This window comes from Genypterus blacodes, unplaced genomic scaffold, assembly GCF_046128005.1.
Source record: "Genypterus blacodes isolate CSIRO-AG114 ecotype Tasmania unplaced genomic scaffold, CSIRO-AGI_Gbla_v1 ptg000239l_1, whole genome shotgun sequence".
NCBI classification, from domain to species: Eukaryota; Metazoa; Chordata; class Actinopteri; order Ophidiiformes; family Ophidiidae; genus Genypterus; species Genypterus blacodes.
Window position 1 is genome coordinate 295,001 of NW_027467037.1, and position 17,500 is coordinate 312,500.

Sequence of the window (17,500 nt, forward strand, 5' to 3'; positions counted from 1 at the left end):
ACACACGCTCGAGCGCACACAAACACAAATACCCACAATCTGATATATGCAGAGGCACGGCAGGCAATCGATCAGATAACAGACAATAGAGTCTACATGTTGCACACACACACACACACACAGCAGAGAGCGAGAGAGAGAATAAATTGATGTAGCTCGACCAACACGCTTAATGTTACATGATCAAAATTCAAATTCAAACAGAGGCAGATCTTTATTGTTCTTCTGTTCTTTCTCTCTGTCATGTCCCTGCACACACACACACGCCCACACACGCACACGCACACACACACACACAGAGTGACAGACAGACCTGCATACTGCTGGACTCCTGTGTAAGCCTGCTGGAGAGGATCGGCTGCTGTGGGACTTTGAGCTGAGAGAGAGAGAGGAAGAAGAGGAGGGGAGCGAGGATAGATGGAGGCGTGTGTGTGTGTGTGTGTGTGTGTGTTCGTAGTATTGTGTTGGGGGGAGGGCGAGTGGAGGGAGAGGGAGAGAGAGATGAGACGAAGAATGCGTAAGAGGTACAAAGGGAGAATGTAGATGGAGAGGAAGAAGGGAGGAGGAGGGAGGAGGAGGAGGAGGAGGGATGAAGACGACAGAGGAGGAAGAAGCAGAGGAGTTAGAGAGCCGGGCTGCTGTGAGCTGAGAGTCATGCGTGAGGAGCAGAATGACCCTTAAAGGCTTTAACAACCTAAACTCTGAGGAAGGACAATTAAAACACAACACACACACACACACACACACAGACACACACATCACAGCACAGCTCCACTGACGACACAGGAAGGGGGAAACAGCTGGTCTAAACCTGTTCCTGTTACACACACGTCCTATTAAACCTGATATAAATGAAGTGTTTATGACAGTGACACACACACCTGTGACATCACAACACAAACACAGCCCTGTGTGGGGTCAAAGGTCAACCCTGCTAACTACCTTAGATGCTACCAGCACATGCACATACAGGAAGCACGACACACACACACACACACACAACCTGAGCCGGCCCTAAGCTAAAGCTCATCAACACTGAAATACACCGAAGCATCAACAACCAGAGAGAGAAGAAGAGGGATGGGGGGAGGGGGGAGGGGGGGGGAGGAGTCAGCGCTACCTTCAGAGAGAGAGGACAGGAAGCAGCCACCCTGAACCCCAAAACAACTCCTCGGAGCCACGCCCAAGCCGTTTTTCTCTGAGTCCTCCCTAAAAACCACCTCCTGCAACACTGCGGAGACAAAGAGTGCAGAGAGAGAGAGGAGGGTTGGCTTTGGATTCTTTTTCTTCTTTTGTTTCACGCAGGCAAACACACTGCAGCGCACACCCGGGGACTCACACACACACCTCGCCACACACACACACACACTCGTCTGCTCGGTCGCACGTCATGACATCATGCAGTCCAGCAACATGCACACGATTCTGAGACAGTGTGTGTGTGTGTGTGTGTGTGTTTGGATCCAAGCCCATCCTGGTTCAGCATGGTGAACATGATATTTGTGTGTGCGTGTGTGTGTGTTTGTGTGACCCAACATTGTTCCAGTCTCTTAACATTTTAATTGACTTTATTCTGCTTCGTGTTTCAGCCTTCAGATTCCTGAGGACATTTATTCAAAATATCCATAAGATTCCAAATATTTAAATAAATTGTTGTGGGTCTTATAATAATAATTTTATAAATTAAAGAACTTTCATAACCTTTCATACCTTGTGAGATCTTCAACTCATTCAGATTTTTTGATTCCTTTTATAGTAGAAATTGTGCATTTTGTTCATGTTTACATGTGTGGTGCATTCAAAGACAGCAGGATTTCTCATCATCTCCATCCTTTGTTTCCTTCTAACACGTCCTTCATTCGTCACTTTTCAGCCATGCATTCACCCCACGGCTCCTTGGCCTCCTCGTCCCGTCCGTCACGTGCGTTTTCATACCTCCGCCTGGCAGTCACACTCACCTGGGTAGTGATGGATCCCGTTGGTAAACACGGCCTCAGCAGGCGGCTGTCCATTGGCCTGAGGCGGCGGCATTCCAGTGAAACCATTCACGCTGATGGGGGAGGGGATGCTGGTCACTGTGGGGGCGCTGATACCTGGAGGGGTGCTGCCTCCTGCGGCCGCGGGGCGAGCGAGGAGAGAGAGAGAGACAGAGAGGGGAGACAGGGACAAACGGTGAGCTCGCTGTTGTATTTTCTCAAAGACATTATCGAGTAGTTTTAGTTTGAGCGTCCGTGGAGGAACAGTGTAAATGTCAGAGGGGCCGGTCCAGTGGGTCGGCCAGGACACTAAATGTCAGGGCTGATTTCTTGGCCCGGTATGGACGCGAGTGTGACACAGCGGCCATTAGACGCCAATATTAGAGCTACGGAGGGAGAACGGGGGCATATTGTGTTGATGGCATCACTTATGTGCTCGTCTGAGGTCGTGAGAGTTTGTGCCACCGCATTGGTTCCATGTAGAAATGTGGAGGATTACAGACGTCTGCTTAAATCCACTTTAGCGAGTGTGACTAATCCCTGTAACGCCGCAGCAGACGCATTCAGGAACCACACAGGTTATTATAGCTTTAAGACCACTTAGTATGCATGCATGCATATCTCACACTGCCACTCTGAAGAAGTCCTTTATCATGTTGGAGTTAAAGTCAAACATCACGAGTACTTTCTATTCCAGCTGAATGGGTTAAAACCTGTTCTAATGTAATAAGGTTGAGCACTTGTAGGAAAACTTGTAATTACAGTTATCCTACTAAACGTGACGCCTCCTTAACTTTGAACCCTTCAGCGTTCTTGTGTTTACCTGACGTGGGGGTCAGGGGGGCTCCCGGGAGGCCGTTGATGGTGGCCATGTGCTGCATCTGGGCCGCAGCAAAGGCCGCCATTGGACTGAGGTAGCCTCCCTGGCCTACGGACGCCATCAACGCTGCCTGCTGCTGCACCTACAGGCCAGGAGGACAGATTACACTTTAGAGAAGGAAGTCTGAGAGGCTGATGTGAATGGAACATTTGTTATGCTGCTCCGTGTTTCTTAATCCAGGTTCTGTGGCTCGGGCCGGTCTGTGTGGGGCATCTTGCCTGAGCGTAGGCTCCATAGGCTCCAAACTGCAGGGCCATGGGGTTGAAGATGCCCATCTGACCGGCCATCTGCTGCATGCGGCGGATTGTGCGCTCCTTATCCGTGTCGGCGAACTTCACCACCAGACTGGATGAGGCACCCTGCACATCCACCCACACACACAAATACACAGGCAGCGCACGTTGAAAACGATTAAACAGTACGTGACTCACCTCACTGAAGAAATTACTACGTATGTGCACACACACACACACACACACAGTAGCAGCATACTCACAGGCATCGTCTGGCTGCCGTGTAGTGCACTGATGGCTGCCTGAGCTTCAGCGTGAGAGGAGTATTTTACAAACGCACAGCCTGAGTGAGAGAGAGAGAGGGGGAGAGAGTGAGAGAGAAAGAGTGAGAGAGGGTGGGAGGGAGAGAGAGAGGGAGGGACAGAGAGAGAGAGGGAGGGAGAGAGAGTGAGAGAGAGAGGGAGGGAGAGAGAGAGTGAGAGAGGGAGGGAGAGAGTGAGAGAGGGAGAGAGAGAGAGAGGGGGTAGAGAGGCGGGGAGAGAGAGGGAGAGAGAGAGAGAGAGAGGGAGGGAGAGAGAGTGAGAGAGGGAGGGACAGAGGAAGAGAGGGAGAGAGAGAGAGAGGGGGGGTAGAGAGGCGGGGAGAGAGAGGAGAGAGAAAGAGAGTGAGGGAGGGAGGGAGAGAGAGAGATGGAGGGAAAGAGAGTGAGATAGAGAGAGGGAGGGAGGGAGAGAGAGGGAGGGAGAGAGAGCGAGAGAGAGAGAGAGAGAGAGAGAGAGGAGGTACAGAGGCGGGGAGAGAGAGGGAGGGAGAGAGAGAGGGAGGGAGAGAGAGCGAGATAGAGTGAGAGAGAGAGGCGGGGAGAGAGGGAAAGAGAGAGAGAGGGAGACGGGGTGAGAGAGAGAGAGAGGGAGGAGAGAGAGGGAGGGAGGGAGAGAGGGAGAGAGAGAAGGAGAGAGAGAGTGAGACGGGGTGAGAGAGTGGGAGAGTAAGAGAGGAAGAGAGAGAGGGGGGGAGAGAGAGGGAGGGAGAGAGAGAGAGAGGGAGAGAGAGTGAGTGAGAGAGGGAGGGACAGAGGAAGAGAGGGAGAGAGAGAGAGAGGGGGGGTAGAGAGGCGGGGAGAGAGAGGAGAGAGAAAGAGAGTGAGGGAGGGAGGGAGAGAGAGAGATGGAGGGAAAGAGAGTGAGATAGAGAGAGGGAGGGAGGGAGAGAGAGGGAGGGAGAGAGAGCGAGAGAGAGAGAGAGAGAGAGAGAGAGGAGGTACAGAGGCGGGGAGAGAGAGGGAGGGAGAGAGAGAGGGAGGGAGAGAGAGCGAGATAGAGTGAGAGAGAGAGGCGGGGAGAGAGGGAAAGAGAGAGAGAGGGAGACGGGGTGAGAGAGAGAGAGAGGGAGGAGAGAGAGGGAGGGAGGGAGAGAGGGAGAGAGAGAAGGAGAGAGAGAGTGAGACGGGGTGAGAGAGTGGGAGAGTAAGAGAGGAAGAGAGAGAGGGGGGGAGAGAGAGGGAGGGAGAGAGAGAGAGAGGGAGAGAGAGTGAGTGAGGGGTAAACACAGGAGGTTTTGTTGAAACGATATCTCACAGCTTCATTGAAGCTGGTTGCCAGCAGCAGCAGCACTTCCCTTAATGTTTCCACTCTGGCTAAAGCTTCTATAGCATTTCTGCTCCACAGCATTTAGTAAACAAAACCCTCTTTGCTGAGTCGAGCTGCATCGGTGTTGATCAGTGCTCAATAATCGGGCTAAACATGCCACTCTGACACCATTAACAACTTTGGGGACGCTCTGATGGGGCTTAAAATGCCACCGCATTCTGCTGTCGCTCGCTATCGACGAGCCCCCGCTGATGAATTTGAATGATCAGGTTCCCAGTAATTATCGAGCCGGAGCCCACTTAGTGCGAGCGAGCCGCCTGATGAGGCCTCGTTAATGGAGCTTCACGGAGGAATCAGGATGATCAAGCCCCGCCGTGGTCATCGGGCTTAGTTATCATCGGGACGCATTGATTGGCCGCTAAGCCCCGGCGAGGAGCGTCACGCGCCCGACTCGTGTGGCTCGCTGACAACGTTCCCTCTCTACGCCGACATTTTTTTCCTGGCGCGACATGGAAGCGAGCGCGGCTCTTAATGAGGAGGCTGGACTTTGGTTGGATGTTCATGTTTTTGGCTCTCCAGCAGAGTAATGTGGGTTAACTGGAGGTTAACGGGGTTCATCTGGACGGAGGTTGCGGTTGGCGTCTCTCATCCCCCCCCGTGGACGAAGCGTCCGCGAGATGGCATTCGCCGCTCGCATCTCACACAACTGGCTGTTGTCTTACGTAAGCGCTTCTCCATTGATTGCACAGTAAAATAGAGCACTTTGAACGTGGAGCAGGTTTCAGCAGAACTTTGCAAAGTCACCAACTCCCGAAAAGGCCAAATCAATCCTGCGCGCTAGCCTGTGAAAAAGTCTGGCGGCTGAAAGTCGTAAACACCTACAGACTCACCTTTGCTGTTCCCGTCGGGGCCTCTGAGGATGGTGCACTCCTCGATGCTGCCAAACGACTCGAAGAGGCGCCGCACGTCGTCTTCTGACTGCTGCTTGTTGAGCATGCCCACGAAAAGCTTTCTGTCTTCTAAAAGGCAAAGGAGCAGGTCCATGCAGAGAATCATTACTGATACCTCAGGCAGGGACGCACGGCGGAAACCCACGCAGAGAGAAACAAGCTATAATAAACAATACAGCCCAACCAGAGGCCACACCTCCACCAAGGCCTCACCGCTCTGTCTCTGTACGAGTCGATGGAACAGATTAATTGACGAGGCCGTGGCCGCCGTGACCGCCCGACGCTCAGGTCTCAGGGCGTCCTCACACGTGCACGCTGTACACTTGACCTTTGACCCGACTGGAGACTTGAGAGCAGAAACGCGCTGGCTTTACGCTCGGTAGATTCCCAAAGCTAAAGTCAGCCTGGCCCGAGGCAGGCAGACTGTGTGTGGCGACACATCTTGCGTATTTAATTATCACGCCTATAAAACCAAGTGAGGCTAAGTTAAGGAAATCAATGGACAGAATTCAATAAGAGCGTGATGGCGTTTTTTCTGTCTGTTCAGCATCTTTTCGTGGCCCGTTTGGTTCCCCGCCGCTGCGTGACTCCACTTATTACCGCCCTACTTCCTGCTTTGTAGCTCTAACCTCATATTTGTCCTGAAGTTGTGAAGAAAATCTGCTGGCTCAGTTTAAACAAACATAACAAACATTTTATTGAGTTCTATACAATTCTGGTGTATTAAAACAGTTAAGAGTTGGGGTTAGGGTTTAAAATCCAGCGCCACCTGTCACCTGGACTCCTGTGGTGACGAGTGAAAGTGAAACTGTGAGCCGTTATCCCCGTTTGTAACTGTGGACACATTTCAAAACCATCACAGAATGCCAGTTTGTGCCGTTTCCCCTGTTTAGATGATGAATCACACGATGATGATAACAAAGACAACGCACACACACATACACACACACACTAGCCCCTCCCCTCTGTATAACACATTGGCCGGGACACTGGAGCTCTACTTAATCTAAAGGAAGCTTTATGAATGAAGTGTTTTTTTTACCACAATGTGTCACCATAGCAACGGTTCCCAACCACAGCAGGAGCTCTTTCTCTCTTATCTCTCGTATCCCTGAAGAAGAAACCTCAAGGGAGAGCGAGTCCGTCTACCCGGACAAGCAGGTGTGCAGGAGGAGCCGTGTGTGTGTGTTTGTGTGTGAGTGTGTGTGTGTGTGTGTGGAAACAGGTGCGTACGGAACGCCGGGAGGAGGAAGCGTGTAGTATTTCCCAAACAGGAGCCAAATGGAAGCAAGTCGTTTATAAATGTGGTATTTATGAGCGGACGTATATTTGTGTAGAGTGAGATTGTGAGTCTGCACACGGGGGCTTTGGTGGCTATAGGCAGATTCAGCAGCATCACTTCATTACTCAGCAAATGACAGCAAGACTGAGTGGCAGAGTGAGTGAGTGTAACTGTGGAGCAGACGGCGAGAGTGTGTGTGAACGCACCGCGGCAGCAGATGTGTTGGTGTGTACGCCGGGCCGTATGTTATTAGCTTATACACAATCTGAGCTGGTGCTTTGTGGAAATGGATGTATACGTTAGGAAATTAATGAGCCTCAGTGTATTTGCCTGAGAATGTGCTCTGCAAATTACAGTGTGTGTGTTTGTGTGTGTGTGTGGGTGAGTGTGTGTCCGGTCCCGGCTGCCTACGCCTGACAGGATGTCCTTGCCGAGTCAACAAGACTAATCTGCGCTCTGGCCTTGCACTGGTTGTGGGGGGGCCGCAGTGTTTACAAGAGTGGAGCGCACATCTCCCGTGGAGGACACACACACACACACACACACACACACACACACACACACACACACACACACACGCACCTTCACACACACACACACGCAGGCCCGCCCACACACACACACACACACACACACCTCATTGGTGTCCGGAGCTTCTACAGTTCCCCAGAGAGAAGAGCCCAATAAACATTACATCTTTCTTTGGGAGAGGACTATTAACACACACACAAACACACACACATACACACACACACAGAATCAATATACATCTAGAAAGCCTCTCAATGATGGCATAAAGCTCCCTTACACATGCGCGCACACGCACACACACACCTTAAACACACAGTGTGTAATAATCTCCTCTGTAATATTTACAGTGGACTGAGAGATCTTCAACCACCGTCAGCATCTCACATGATTACAGGAATGTTTTCTATGGTTTTGTTTCTGTTTTCACAGCGGTTTGGAGAGCGAGGGACGAAGCTGACCGACCGAATGGAGTCCAGAAAGAAAATGAAGGGAGGGTAGAAGCCAGAATAGATGGAGAGAGAGCGGAAATGTGGAGGAAGAGGAAGCATAAAGGGCGAAGAAGAGGAGGACAGAAGTGGTCTGAGGAGGAAAGACCCCAAATCAGGCCGCGGCGTAAAAGTCCTCCCCCCCATTGGCCCCACGCTCCCCTGCGGCTCCATCCATCATACTTAAGAGAACCACCAAACTAAATACGAGAGCATGTCGCCGCATCTCTCACTCGCTCTCAAGGAGTTTTCTCTTTCACAGGCGAACACCTCGTGCCTCCTCTGCCTCGCCTTATCAATCCTCAACTCCTTGCATGCTCTATTTCCTCCCTTTTTGTCTCTGCCTCTCTCTCTCTCTGCCCTCCCCTCTCTCTCTCTCTCTCTCTTCGGTGCTGGCTGCTTGTATTAACGAGAACAAAAAGTTTGAAAGACCTGCAGCCTAAACTGAGCAAACTGCATCAACCTGCTCTCACCAGGTCCAATCACTGATGTCCAGACGTAGAAAATACGGGTTAAGCTGTCGCCACTGTCAATACACGGACATGGATCAGCAGGATCTGGATCAGTAGGACCTGGATCAGTAGGATCTGGATCTGGTGGTCCTAAAGCATCTTCAGATAGGAACTCTATGTTTTCAGGCAGAGCCTAGCGTCTAGCAGGGCTACAAATGGAACTAGCACCATCATCTAACTGAGATGGAGCGGATTCAAAAGGACAAACAAAGTCTGAATGGGTCTCCAGCAGCTTCAGAGCTCCATCCAGAACAGATCAGACATTATTGATTATCGATTTACATTCAGATCTCCAAAGCTACTGCTGCTACGTTTCTATGAAGAGGGTTTCAAGGTCAACCAGTCAGATAATAAGAGTCAAACGTTCACAGAGATGCAGTTTGTATGGTGAGTTAGTGGGAGCTGTTTGGCCTTGGTGGAGGTTTGCCCTCTGACTGCTATGTTGTGATGAGTCCAAGTGTATTTTGGCTCAGACGTTGCTGCTCTTTGACCAAAATAAGCAACTTGTTTCCCCTCAAGCACAACAAGACTGCATGTTTGTGTGTACATGAATTGTGCATGCGTGTGCACGCGCCGCCGCATATGATGAAACTCTGGAAAAGGAGCTGGAGGCTGAGCCGGCCAGGCCGCCGCCGCCGAGGCAGAGAGCTGTTTACATAATGTGTTCTGAGCGCTGGAGGGTCCGGCCAGGCCGAGCTGTCAGCCCGCGTCAGCGCTCGGGACGCAGTCTAACGGGACAGATAATGGTGAGGCTGATACGCACAGGCAGCGAGCTCGGACTGCGAGAACAAAGGACGGGGAAGCAGGCGAGCAAAAGGAAAGGAAAGTAAGGAAAGAAGGAAAGAAAAGCGTACCTCCTCGACTCTCACTGTCTGCTGGCTTCACCTGGATCGGTCTGTTCATCTGTGTGAAGGAGACACAAAGGGGGGAGGGAGGAGAGAGAGAGACAAAGAGTGAGCATCATCCACTCATGAGGCCACATGGAGGGAAAAAACTCAAAAGCCAAATCACTCAGCCAAATTGCCTGTAAATTGTATTGAATCTCCAAAGCTGCAGCAGTCACAGCCACCGGGGGAGGAGGGGTGTGTGTGTGTGTGTGTGTGTGTGTGTGGGGGGGGGGATATCATTTGATCTGAGATGAAAGGCAGGAGAAGGTTTGGAACGGGGGATAGAGGGATGGAGGGATGATAGAGCGACGTTTCTGGGTCAGCAGAGCCAGAGAGAGTGGAAGAGAGAGAGTGTGTGTTCTATCTGTTTGTGTTTGTGTGTGTGTGTGAACATACAGGTGCACTGCTGTGGATGCACACATAAACCTACACGTGTTAATAGTTAAAAATATAAAGAACAAGGGAAGCAGGATCACAAACAGGAGAACAGGAGAACATAACTACATCAGCATAACCATGACAACAATCCACACGTTACAGAACACAGAACTGAGTTTATGGGTCTAAATCCCACCGTCTTCACCATGTGTGCCAGGTGATGGGGCGTTTGAACAGCATGTAGCGTGTTGTCACTGAGGATGAGAGTGGCTGCAGCACATAAGGATCAGCTGCTGCGTGCTTTAAAGACACAACGCAGGCAGCACAGTGCACCAGTGACTCTTAAAATGTTGCCCACACAGATAAATGTCAAAAAGCAAAATCTGCTTCCAACTTTTTGTGAATCATTCAAAAACCTCCTCAATTGTGAGTTTTTTCTAATAATATTTATATTATTAGTGATCACGAGACTATTATGTAAAGTCTTCTGTTAGCCTTGCCAGCTTTGTACACCAACCACCCCACACACACACACACGTACACACACACACTGCTATCCGTCCCCCACTGAGACCTTTCCCCGGCGTGTCTGTCCGCTGAGGCCTCCTTTCATTTCACTCCTGCCTGTCAAAGCTTCCCTCTCCGCCTCGCCACCCTGCTAAACGCTCGCCGCCAATCAATTTTTAATAATGCCAATCGCCACGCTGCCAGGAGGAAGGGAGGGGGGAGGGGGGAGAGGGGAGGAGGTGCAGGGGGGGGGGGGGGTGATGTAAAGCGATGGCGAGAGAGGCGGATGCGAGGAGGAGGAGGAGGAGGAGGAGGAGGGAAAGGTCAAGGTTTTGTGTGATGCAGCATAAGTGTTTTGTTAAATGTCATTAAATGTTTTTCCTCCCGTTGAGTTTGCTGATACAGTCATCATCTTAATGAATCTGCGAGCTTTCACACCATTCAATTCAATAAAGGCGAAACCTTTTGGCTGCGGGGACGCCATGTCACCACGCAAACACAATTAATACTCGGACCTTCACCTCCTTCCTCACATTTTTCCGCCGCTGCTATTAAATCACATCGCACTTTATAAGGCTTACTTAAAATGGAGTCAGCCCCCCTCCCTCCCTTCTCCCTCCCTTCTCCCTTTGACAGCCAAGAAGAACCCCACTAATGTTTTTAATGTGCAGCAATGCATTATTTATCAGACTGGAAAAAGAACAGGGGGGGATAAAGGAAACGGGGAGAAGAGAGAGGAAGTTATAAACGAGTAAAAATTAAAAGACGCAGGGGAGGAGAAGGAGGAGGTGAAGAGGAGGAGGAGGTGAAGAGGAGGAGGAGGTGAAAAGGAGGACGGAAGCTGAGAGGGGACAAACAAAATGCTTCCTTTTTAATCTTGTTATCTCTGGAAAAACAAAGAAGACATTGCACCCCGTTCTCTGCTCCTGTAGAGAAGAAGTACAGGAGGTCGAGAAACTGAGACGAAGAGTGAAAAGAGGTGAGAAGAGGAAACAGGGAGTGTTGAAAAGAGAAATGTAGTAAAAAAAAAAAAAAAAGGTAGAGGGGGAGGAAAGAGGAGAGGAGAGACAGAGAGAGGACGTAGGGGGAGACGAGGACATAGATCAGCGTACGGGACAAGGTCGGCCCTGCGCTCCCCGGGGGGCCGTAATCCTGCATACATATGAGCGCCGTTACCGTGACCCATACAAATGCTCTGGCCTCAATCTGACCTAATTGCGTTCCACCTCCGCCTGCTTCCGAACGCGCAGGACGTCGTCTAACGATCCTGATCTCCACTCTCACTCTGCGCCCCGGATGATCTCAGCGATCTCACGGTCAGGATGGGGAGCGCAGAGAGACGTCGCTCCAGTCGGTCAGGAGAGCGTCTCGGTCTCATCATAGAGACACAGACGCCTCCGTATCAGCTCTGTGTCGCTGCTCTGTTTGCTAATTCCTCCCTGATCTTATCGCCGGATGATTGTGACACTGCACAAATGATGTAAAGAGGAGATAATTACAGCAGAAACCGAGGAGCTGTGTGAGCTGACTGTGCACTGGGGCCGTCCTCCTCTTCTTCATTTGATCTTAAAGCATTTGTGGATGTACAGGTGAACCTCTTCTTCATTCTACTGCCATTAAAGGTCTAATTTCCCTTAGATTGGTTCATTACTTCTAGATTGGTGGCGTTGTTTGTTGGTTCTGCCGTTAGAATGAATCTACCGATCACATGTATAGATTTAAAAAGGTGAATAGCTTCGTCTCCGACCGGACGCCAGCAAATCCATCATAAGATCGTTATTCTCGATTCCGTAGTCAATCGCTGAATCCCAACGTCTCTCCTGGACGGTTGAGCGAAAAGACAAAAATCTGCGGCCGTAATCGCCTCCAAATCCGTAATTATCCCTCCGCCATTATCCCCAGCTCGTAAACGGCTTCAAGGTCAGTTTTATGGTCCTGCTCATAACCGGGGTAAGTTAGCACCGGCCCGCCGGACAGCCAATCCCAGAGCAGCAGTTAAACCCAGACGCTGAGTACCGAGGATCGCTCCCACAGGACGCCTGCAGGGACGCGCCAGCAAACTAGAGGGCAGCATTGAGCAACTATGCAGACTGGAGGAGCACACACAGCAAACACACACTCTCCCTACTATCCAAGCACACACACACACACACACACACACACACGCACAAATGGGCAGAAGAGAGTAAGCCTGCATTACTACATTACTACACACACACTAACACAGTCACACACACACACACACACACACACACACACACACACACACACACACACACACACACACACACAGTGCAGGCAGAATTACAAATATGTAGGCTTTGCATCCAAGCATCCGTGGATCGTGACACATAAAATAAATCCATAAACGCATCCTTGTGAGTCAACACGTGCGGCAGATTGGCTCGTCCTTTAGTACACACACACACACACACGCACACACACGCACACACACACACACACTTAATACCTTGTTAGTGGAGCGCTCTCGCTCTCCTCAGCCTTGTAAAAGTAGTGGCCTTCTCCTCCACACCTATGCCTTTAAAAAGTGCAAGTACACACACACAAACACACACACACACACACACACACACACACACACACACACACAGGAGCTGACAGGCGCACGCGGGCTGAGCTCTATTGTTGCTGAAAGTCCACCTCAGCAGCCTTGTGTTAGAGTGGCCTTGGTGTACCACATGATCGACAGCTTTAAAAAGAACTGCGGCTACACACACACACACACACACACACACACACACACCCTTGCCAGGCTCCTCTGTTGATTATGTAACTCAATGACAGCGCTCTGCCTCAGTGCTGCCATAGATTCCCCGCTAACTAGAAGCAGAGGGACTACATGCATTCAGCAGCTCTGTTCCAAACTGTTGAGTCATTCCTCTCAATGCGGCGTCCTGAGATTAGCTGGAAGCGGCGTGAGGCGAGGCTTTGCTATATTGGATTCCACCTTGAAATGGCACAAAACTGGAGTCCTTGATCTGAGTCAGAAGCCGCCGCCGCCGCTGCTTACTGTATTGATTTCAGCGAGTGTACAAACCGCAGGAATGAAGTTACAGAAACAATGTTACAATGACAACTGTATGGGATTTTCTAGCCGCAGGATTTCTGTATTGTACCTTGTTACGTCAAAAGTGCTACGAATAATCCGGCTTATCACGAGCTGCTGGAGACGGTGCAGAGCGGCAGCCTCCAGAGCGGCACGGGCGCCAAACGACACGTGCAGCTAAAACAGATATGAGCGCGCCGCAGCTGGCGTTCACTCCTGTGTCGCAATCTGCGAACAAAACACAATATTGAAAGCTTTACGAGGCTCAGGAGAGAGAGAGAGAGAGAGAGGGAGGGAGGGAGGGAGGGAGAGAGAGGAGCAGGGCAGGTCATTTCATTATCACAGTGAGAAAGCAGTCCATGAGACTCTCTCAGGGAAGCAAAGGGAGGCTGCTTTCATCACATCCTCACCCTGCTGTCAAGACTCTGGGCTTTATTTTACATTCTGCAGCTGAGTGCCTCACTTTCTCTCTCGCTCGCTCGCTCGCACGCCCTCCGTCCCATTTCAATGCCAAAGTGTTTTGGTTGTGTTCCTGCTGTTCCGTTCTCTTCCGGAGATGAATGCTGAGATTTTCATCAAAAGGTTTCGTTGCGTCAAAGATATAAAAGATCTCTATAAAACATCCGAAAATACAAAAATCTGATGATTGAGGGGACTTCCAGGTTGCTTGACCCTCTTCTCCTTCACCTGGTTTGCCCACTGAGGGACGCAAAACGTTTTAGGGTATTACATGTGATGCTGACTGCCAGGATGAGCTCAGTAGAAGAAGAAGAAGCAGAAATACGCAGAGAGTGTAAACGCAGAATTTCTCTCTCAGGGCCGGACTGATTACACACACACACACACACACACACACACACACACACACACACACACACACACACACACACACACACACACACACACACACACACACACACACACACTTTCTCTTTCTTGTCAGTGTACGTCAGCTCACACCTCTGGGCTGACAGCTGAAGCAGGCGGCCTTACGTTCCTCCTGCTAACTGAAGCACTGGCACTAGAGCCGGAGCCGTAGCCGGACCTTCTCCCTCCAAAGCTACTCTGCAGGCACAACAGTCATCCTGGGATGGAAACATGCCAGTGGAAACATTAGCAGAACAAATATGGTTCTAACCCTGAGGTGCTTCTGAGCAGCCGGGGCCTCGGCGGTGAGATGAGATGAAAGAAACACACAGGAAGCGTGCGAGCTGTCAACCCCGACGTTAAGATGATTGATCTGATCTGAAGCGGGGGATTATTATGAATCCCTGGAATATTCCTCACATTTTTCCTTGAATGCCCTTCCACCTCCAATTTAAATTCCCGGAGCTTTTGTCACCTCTGGAAAACACTGGCAGAAGCATTCCGTGACATCTGTCAACCAAAGCAACCTGTCACTCTGCGGCGCCGCCGTTACCGCCGCGGACAGCAGGGAGAGGACAAACTGCCGTAACGCGGAGTGACTAATGCCGGCGGAATCAGCTTGTGTGCCAGGAGGAAAGTTATATTTCCCACAGTGCTCTGGATGTTCGTCAGGAGGGGAATCAGTCAGTCAGACGGTGCCGCCTGGCTTCACTCTCAGACTCTCTCTTTCTCTCTCTCTCTCTCTCTCTCTCTCTCTCTCTCTCTCTCTCTCTCTCTCTCTCTCTCTCCCTCTCTCTCTCTCAGCAGCACGACCCGGCCAGGTAACAAATGAGCCGCCAGCCGACCGAGCTGCTGAACTCAGACAGCAAATCGGCTCTTTGACCATCAGATTCACTAAAATCGTCCCGTTTGAACTCGACCCCTTGGCTCCAGTCGCACAAATAGATCTGACAGACTGGACACCATCACCACAGACCTGGGACTGGAGACTTTAACTCGTGATACTGTTTGCAAAAGTCATCCCTGTGTGTATTGTCATCAGATGATATAGTTTAACTGTAAATTAAATCAATAATCAATCAAATATGTGGCATTAAAGCTAGTTTAGAGCTCACTAGGACTCATTTGGGATTTGAAAGCCAAAGTTCTGCGTCTTGACATTGGGCAGGACTTGGGACGAGAACATAGAATAACATTTATCCCACGTCTTCTTCACTGTAACATCCGTGTTCTTCGCCGTGTCATGGCTGCAGCTCATTGTTAACCTGTTTAGAGTTTCTGCAGCCCGCAGGACGCACGCCCACAGACAAACCACATTTTAGTTGGGAAGGATAAAGAGCTGTTCCCATGCGGCGAGCGTTTGCGTAGGACAGCTTTACAGTTTTCCGACCTAAACGTTCCCTGAGTGTGTGTGTGTGTGTGTGTGTGTGTGTGTGTGTGTGTGTGTCTGTGTGTGCGCTCAGCTACAGCAGGTTATTGCTGGTCGTGTTTTCGTGTTCAGCAGCTTCCTCACACCACTGATGGATCAGCAGAATGAGCAGACTGGAGTCTAAACGCCCAATAACACCATTTTCTGACATCCTTCGCTTTGCTCTGCTTCAGCCATATAGAAACTATAGATTGGAGCAGGGATTTATCACACGGCGTTCCAGGTGAGCTCCTCCCCCTTCAGCCTCACACACCCCTCCAGCCCAGACGCCCTGTGAGATCTCTACACACTTCAATGGCTGTTTTTCCTTCTCGCCCCAAAGTTTCATCCTGACAAATGACCGAACCTCTCTGCTGAGAGATCAGTGTGTGTGTGTGTGTGTGTCTCTGTGTGAGTGTGTGTGTGTGTGTGTGAGAGGCCAACATTGCAGTTTGTTTCCTTTCTCTTTTCCTTTATCCCTTCTCATCGCCACAAACAGCGATTGCCAATCTGTTTCATGTCAGATCAAGGATGAGAAGAGAATTTCCTCTCTTAGTGGGAACTTCCTGGGATGTAGCTCCGTGCTGCATTCAGGGAGCAAAACAAATACGGAACAAACGGGCGTCTGGATGAATTATGAATTGGCTCAGACTTGTGCTTTCTCTGGCCGTTACGCCGCAGCTTGGAGCTCGGCTGGTGGAGCAGCAACATGGCTGCAGTGCATTATGGTCAAGGAGACGCCGGCCCTCGTTTTTCAATATTTACTGATCCGGTCTGCAGCCGCTTGATTAGATACACCTGAACAATCCAATACAACACTTGTGCCGTAAACTCTACAAGCTGACAATGTTAGCTGTCATTGATATTCAGTGGTTCACACACGCTTCGGTCCCTCACATTCACTACTAACCTGGTTTGAGAAACAGGAAACCAGGTTTCAGTGAGCACGTTAAGGAACCACGAGTTAATCCGGTTTACCAACCTAGATTTCTGCTGGACTAACCTAGTTAGCCGGCCACGAGTAAGCTTAACTAGGTTTCCGTGGCGATGGCAGGAGACATCGGCCGTGTGGCAAACATTCTGTTGAACCCTGAGATGATTGGATGAACAGAAACAGAACGGTGGAGATTCAAACTCCTGCTGCAGTCTAATGAAGTCAGATCAGGTTACTGACCAACTGAGAGGTTTCTCCAATATTCTGCCCCTTTGTGTACAGGATTGTGTTGGACAAATGATTAGAAACAGCTTCACACCTGTACAGTGCAGTGTTAAATAAAACACACACACACACGCACGCACGCACGCGCACACACACACACAACGTCAACAGGAGTGTAACCTGATCCTCCTCACACAGGTGTTTACAGTGAGGGATGGTTTTATACAGATGTACCTAATAAACTGGACACTCAGTGCATCGCAAATGGAGCAAAATGCTAAAATACAAAAGCCAAACCTCACATAAAGGGATTGTAAAGAATTCTCACTCATTTGCTGGGAACATGAAAAATTGAGAAAAAAAAAAGAGATTTAAAGATACTGACTGATAAGACAGTTATTCCACCATAGACAACCACTCAGACTGTTTGTGCTGCGTCTACACTCAAACATCACCGATTGGTAGCAGAGATTGAGGACGATGGCGCAGCAGCCTTCACACCCAAACACTCACTCCCTCCTGGATCTGGATCAGCCGAATCTGGATCCAGAACAGCTCAGACATTATTGATTATTGATGAATGTCTCCTCGTCTCATAAAGAGGAGATATGAGTCCAGTTACTATGTGGAGCTTTTCCAGGTCCATGAGTCAGATTATAAAAGTCATATACACACAGAAATGCAGGTTTTGAGGTTTTATGGCGTCTTGGGGGGAAATGCTTTTAACGGCATAACTAACTATGTCCACCATAATTACCATTCATTTATTAGACGTACCTAATAAAGTGG

At 50.1% G+C, this 17,500-nt stretch overlaps 1 protein-coding gene across 10 annotated transcripts in view; it reads right to left on the reverse strand.

The window, feature by feature from the left end:
* celf4 (CUGBP, Elav-like family member 4) overlaps positions 1–17,500 on the reverse strand; it is a 73,826-nt gene that overhangs the window by 3,669 nt on the left and 52,657 nt on the right. For 3 of the 10 annotated variants that reach the window (XM_076171014.1, XM_076171011.1, XM_076171010.1), the window contains 9 exons: positions 9,289–9,341; positions 6,703–6,713; positions 6,149–6,163; positions 5,569–5,694; positions 3,353–3,432; positions 3,068–3,215; positions 2,800–2,937; positions 1,959–2,111; positions 311–376 (listed from right to left, as the gene is read on the reverse strand). In XM_076171014.1, the coding sequence (XP_076027129.1) occupies positions 311–376; positions 1,959–2,111; positions 2,800–2,937; positions 3,068–3,215; positions 3,353–3,432; positions 5,569–5,694; positions 6,149–6,163; positions 6,703–6,713; positions 9,289–9,341 (790 nt within the window). Of the gene's footprint in view, positions 1–310; positions 377–1,120; positions 1,232–1,958; positions 2,112–2,799; positions 2,939–3,067; positions 3,216–3,352; positions 3,433–5,568; positions 5,698–6,148; positions 6,164–6,702; positions 6,714–9,288; positions 9,342–17,500 lie in introns of those variants that run through there. The other 7 variants (XM_076171018.1, XM_076171009.1, XM_076171008.1 and 4 more) reach the window with 6 other exon arrangements.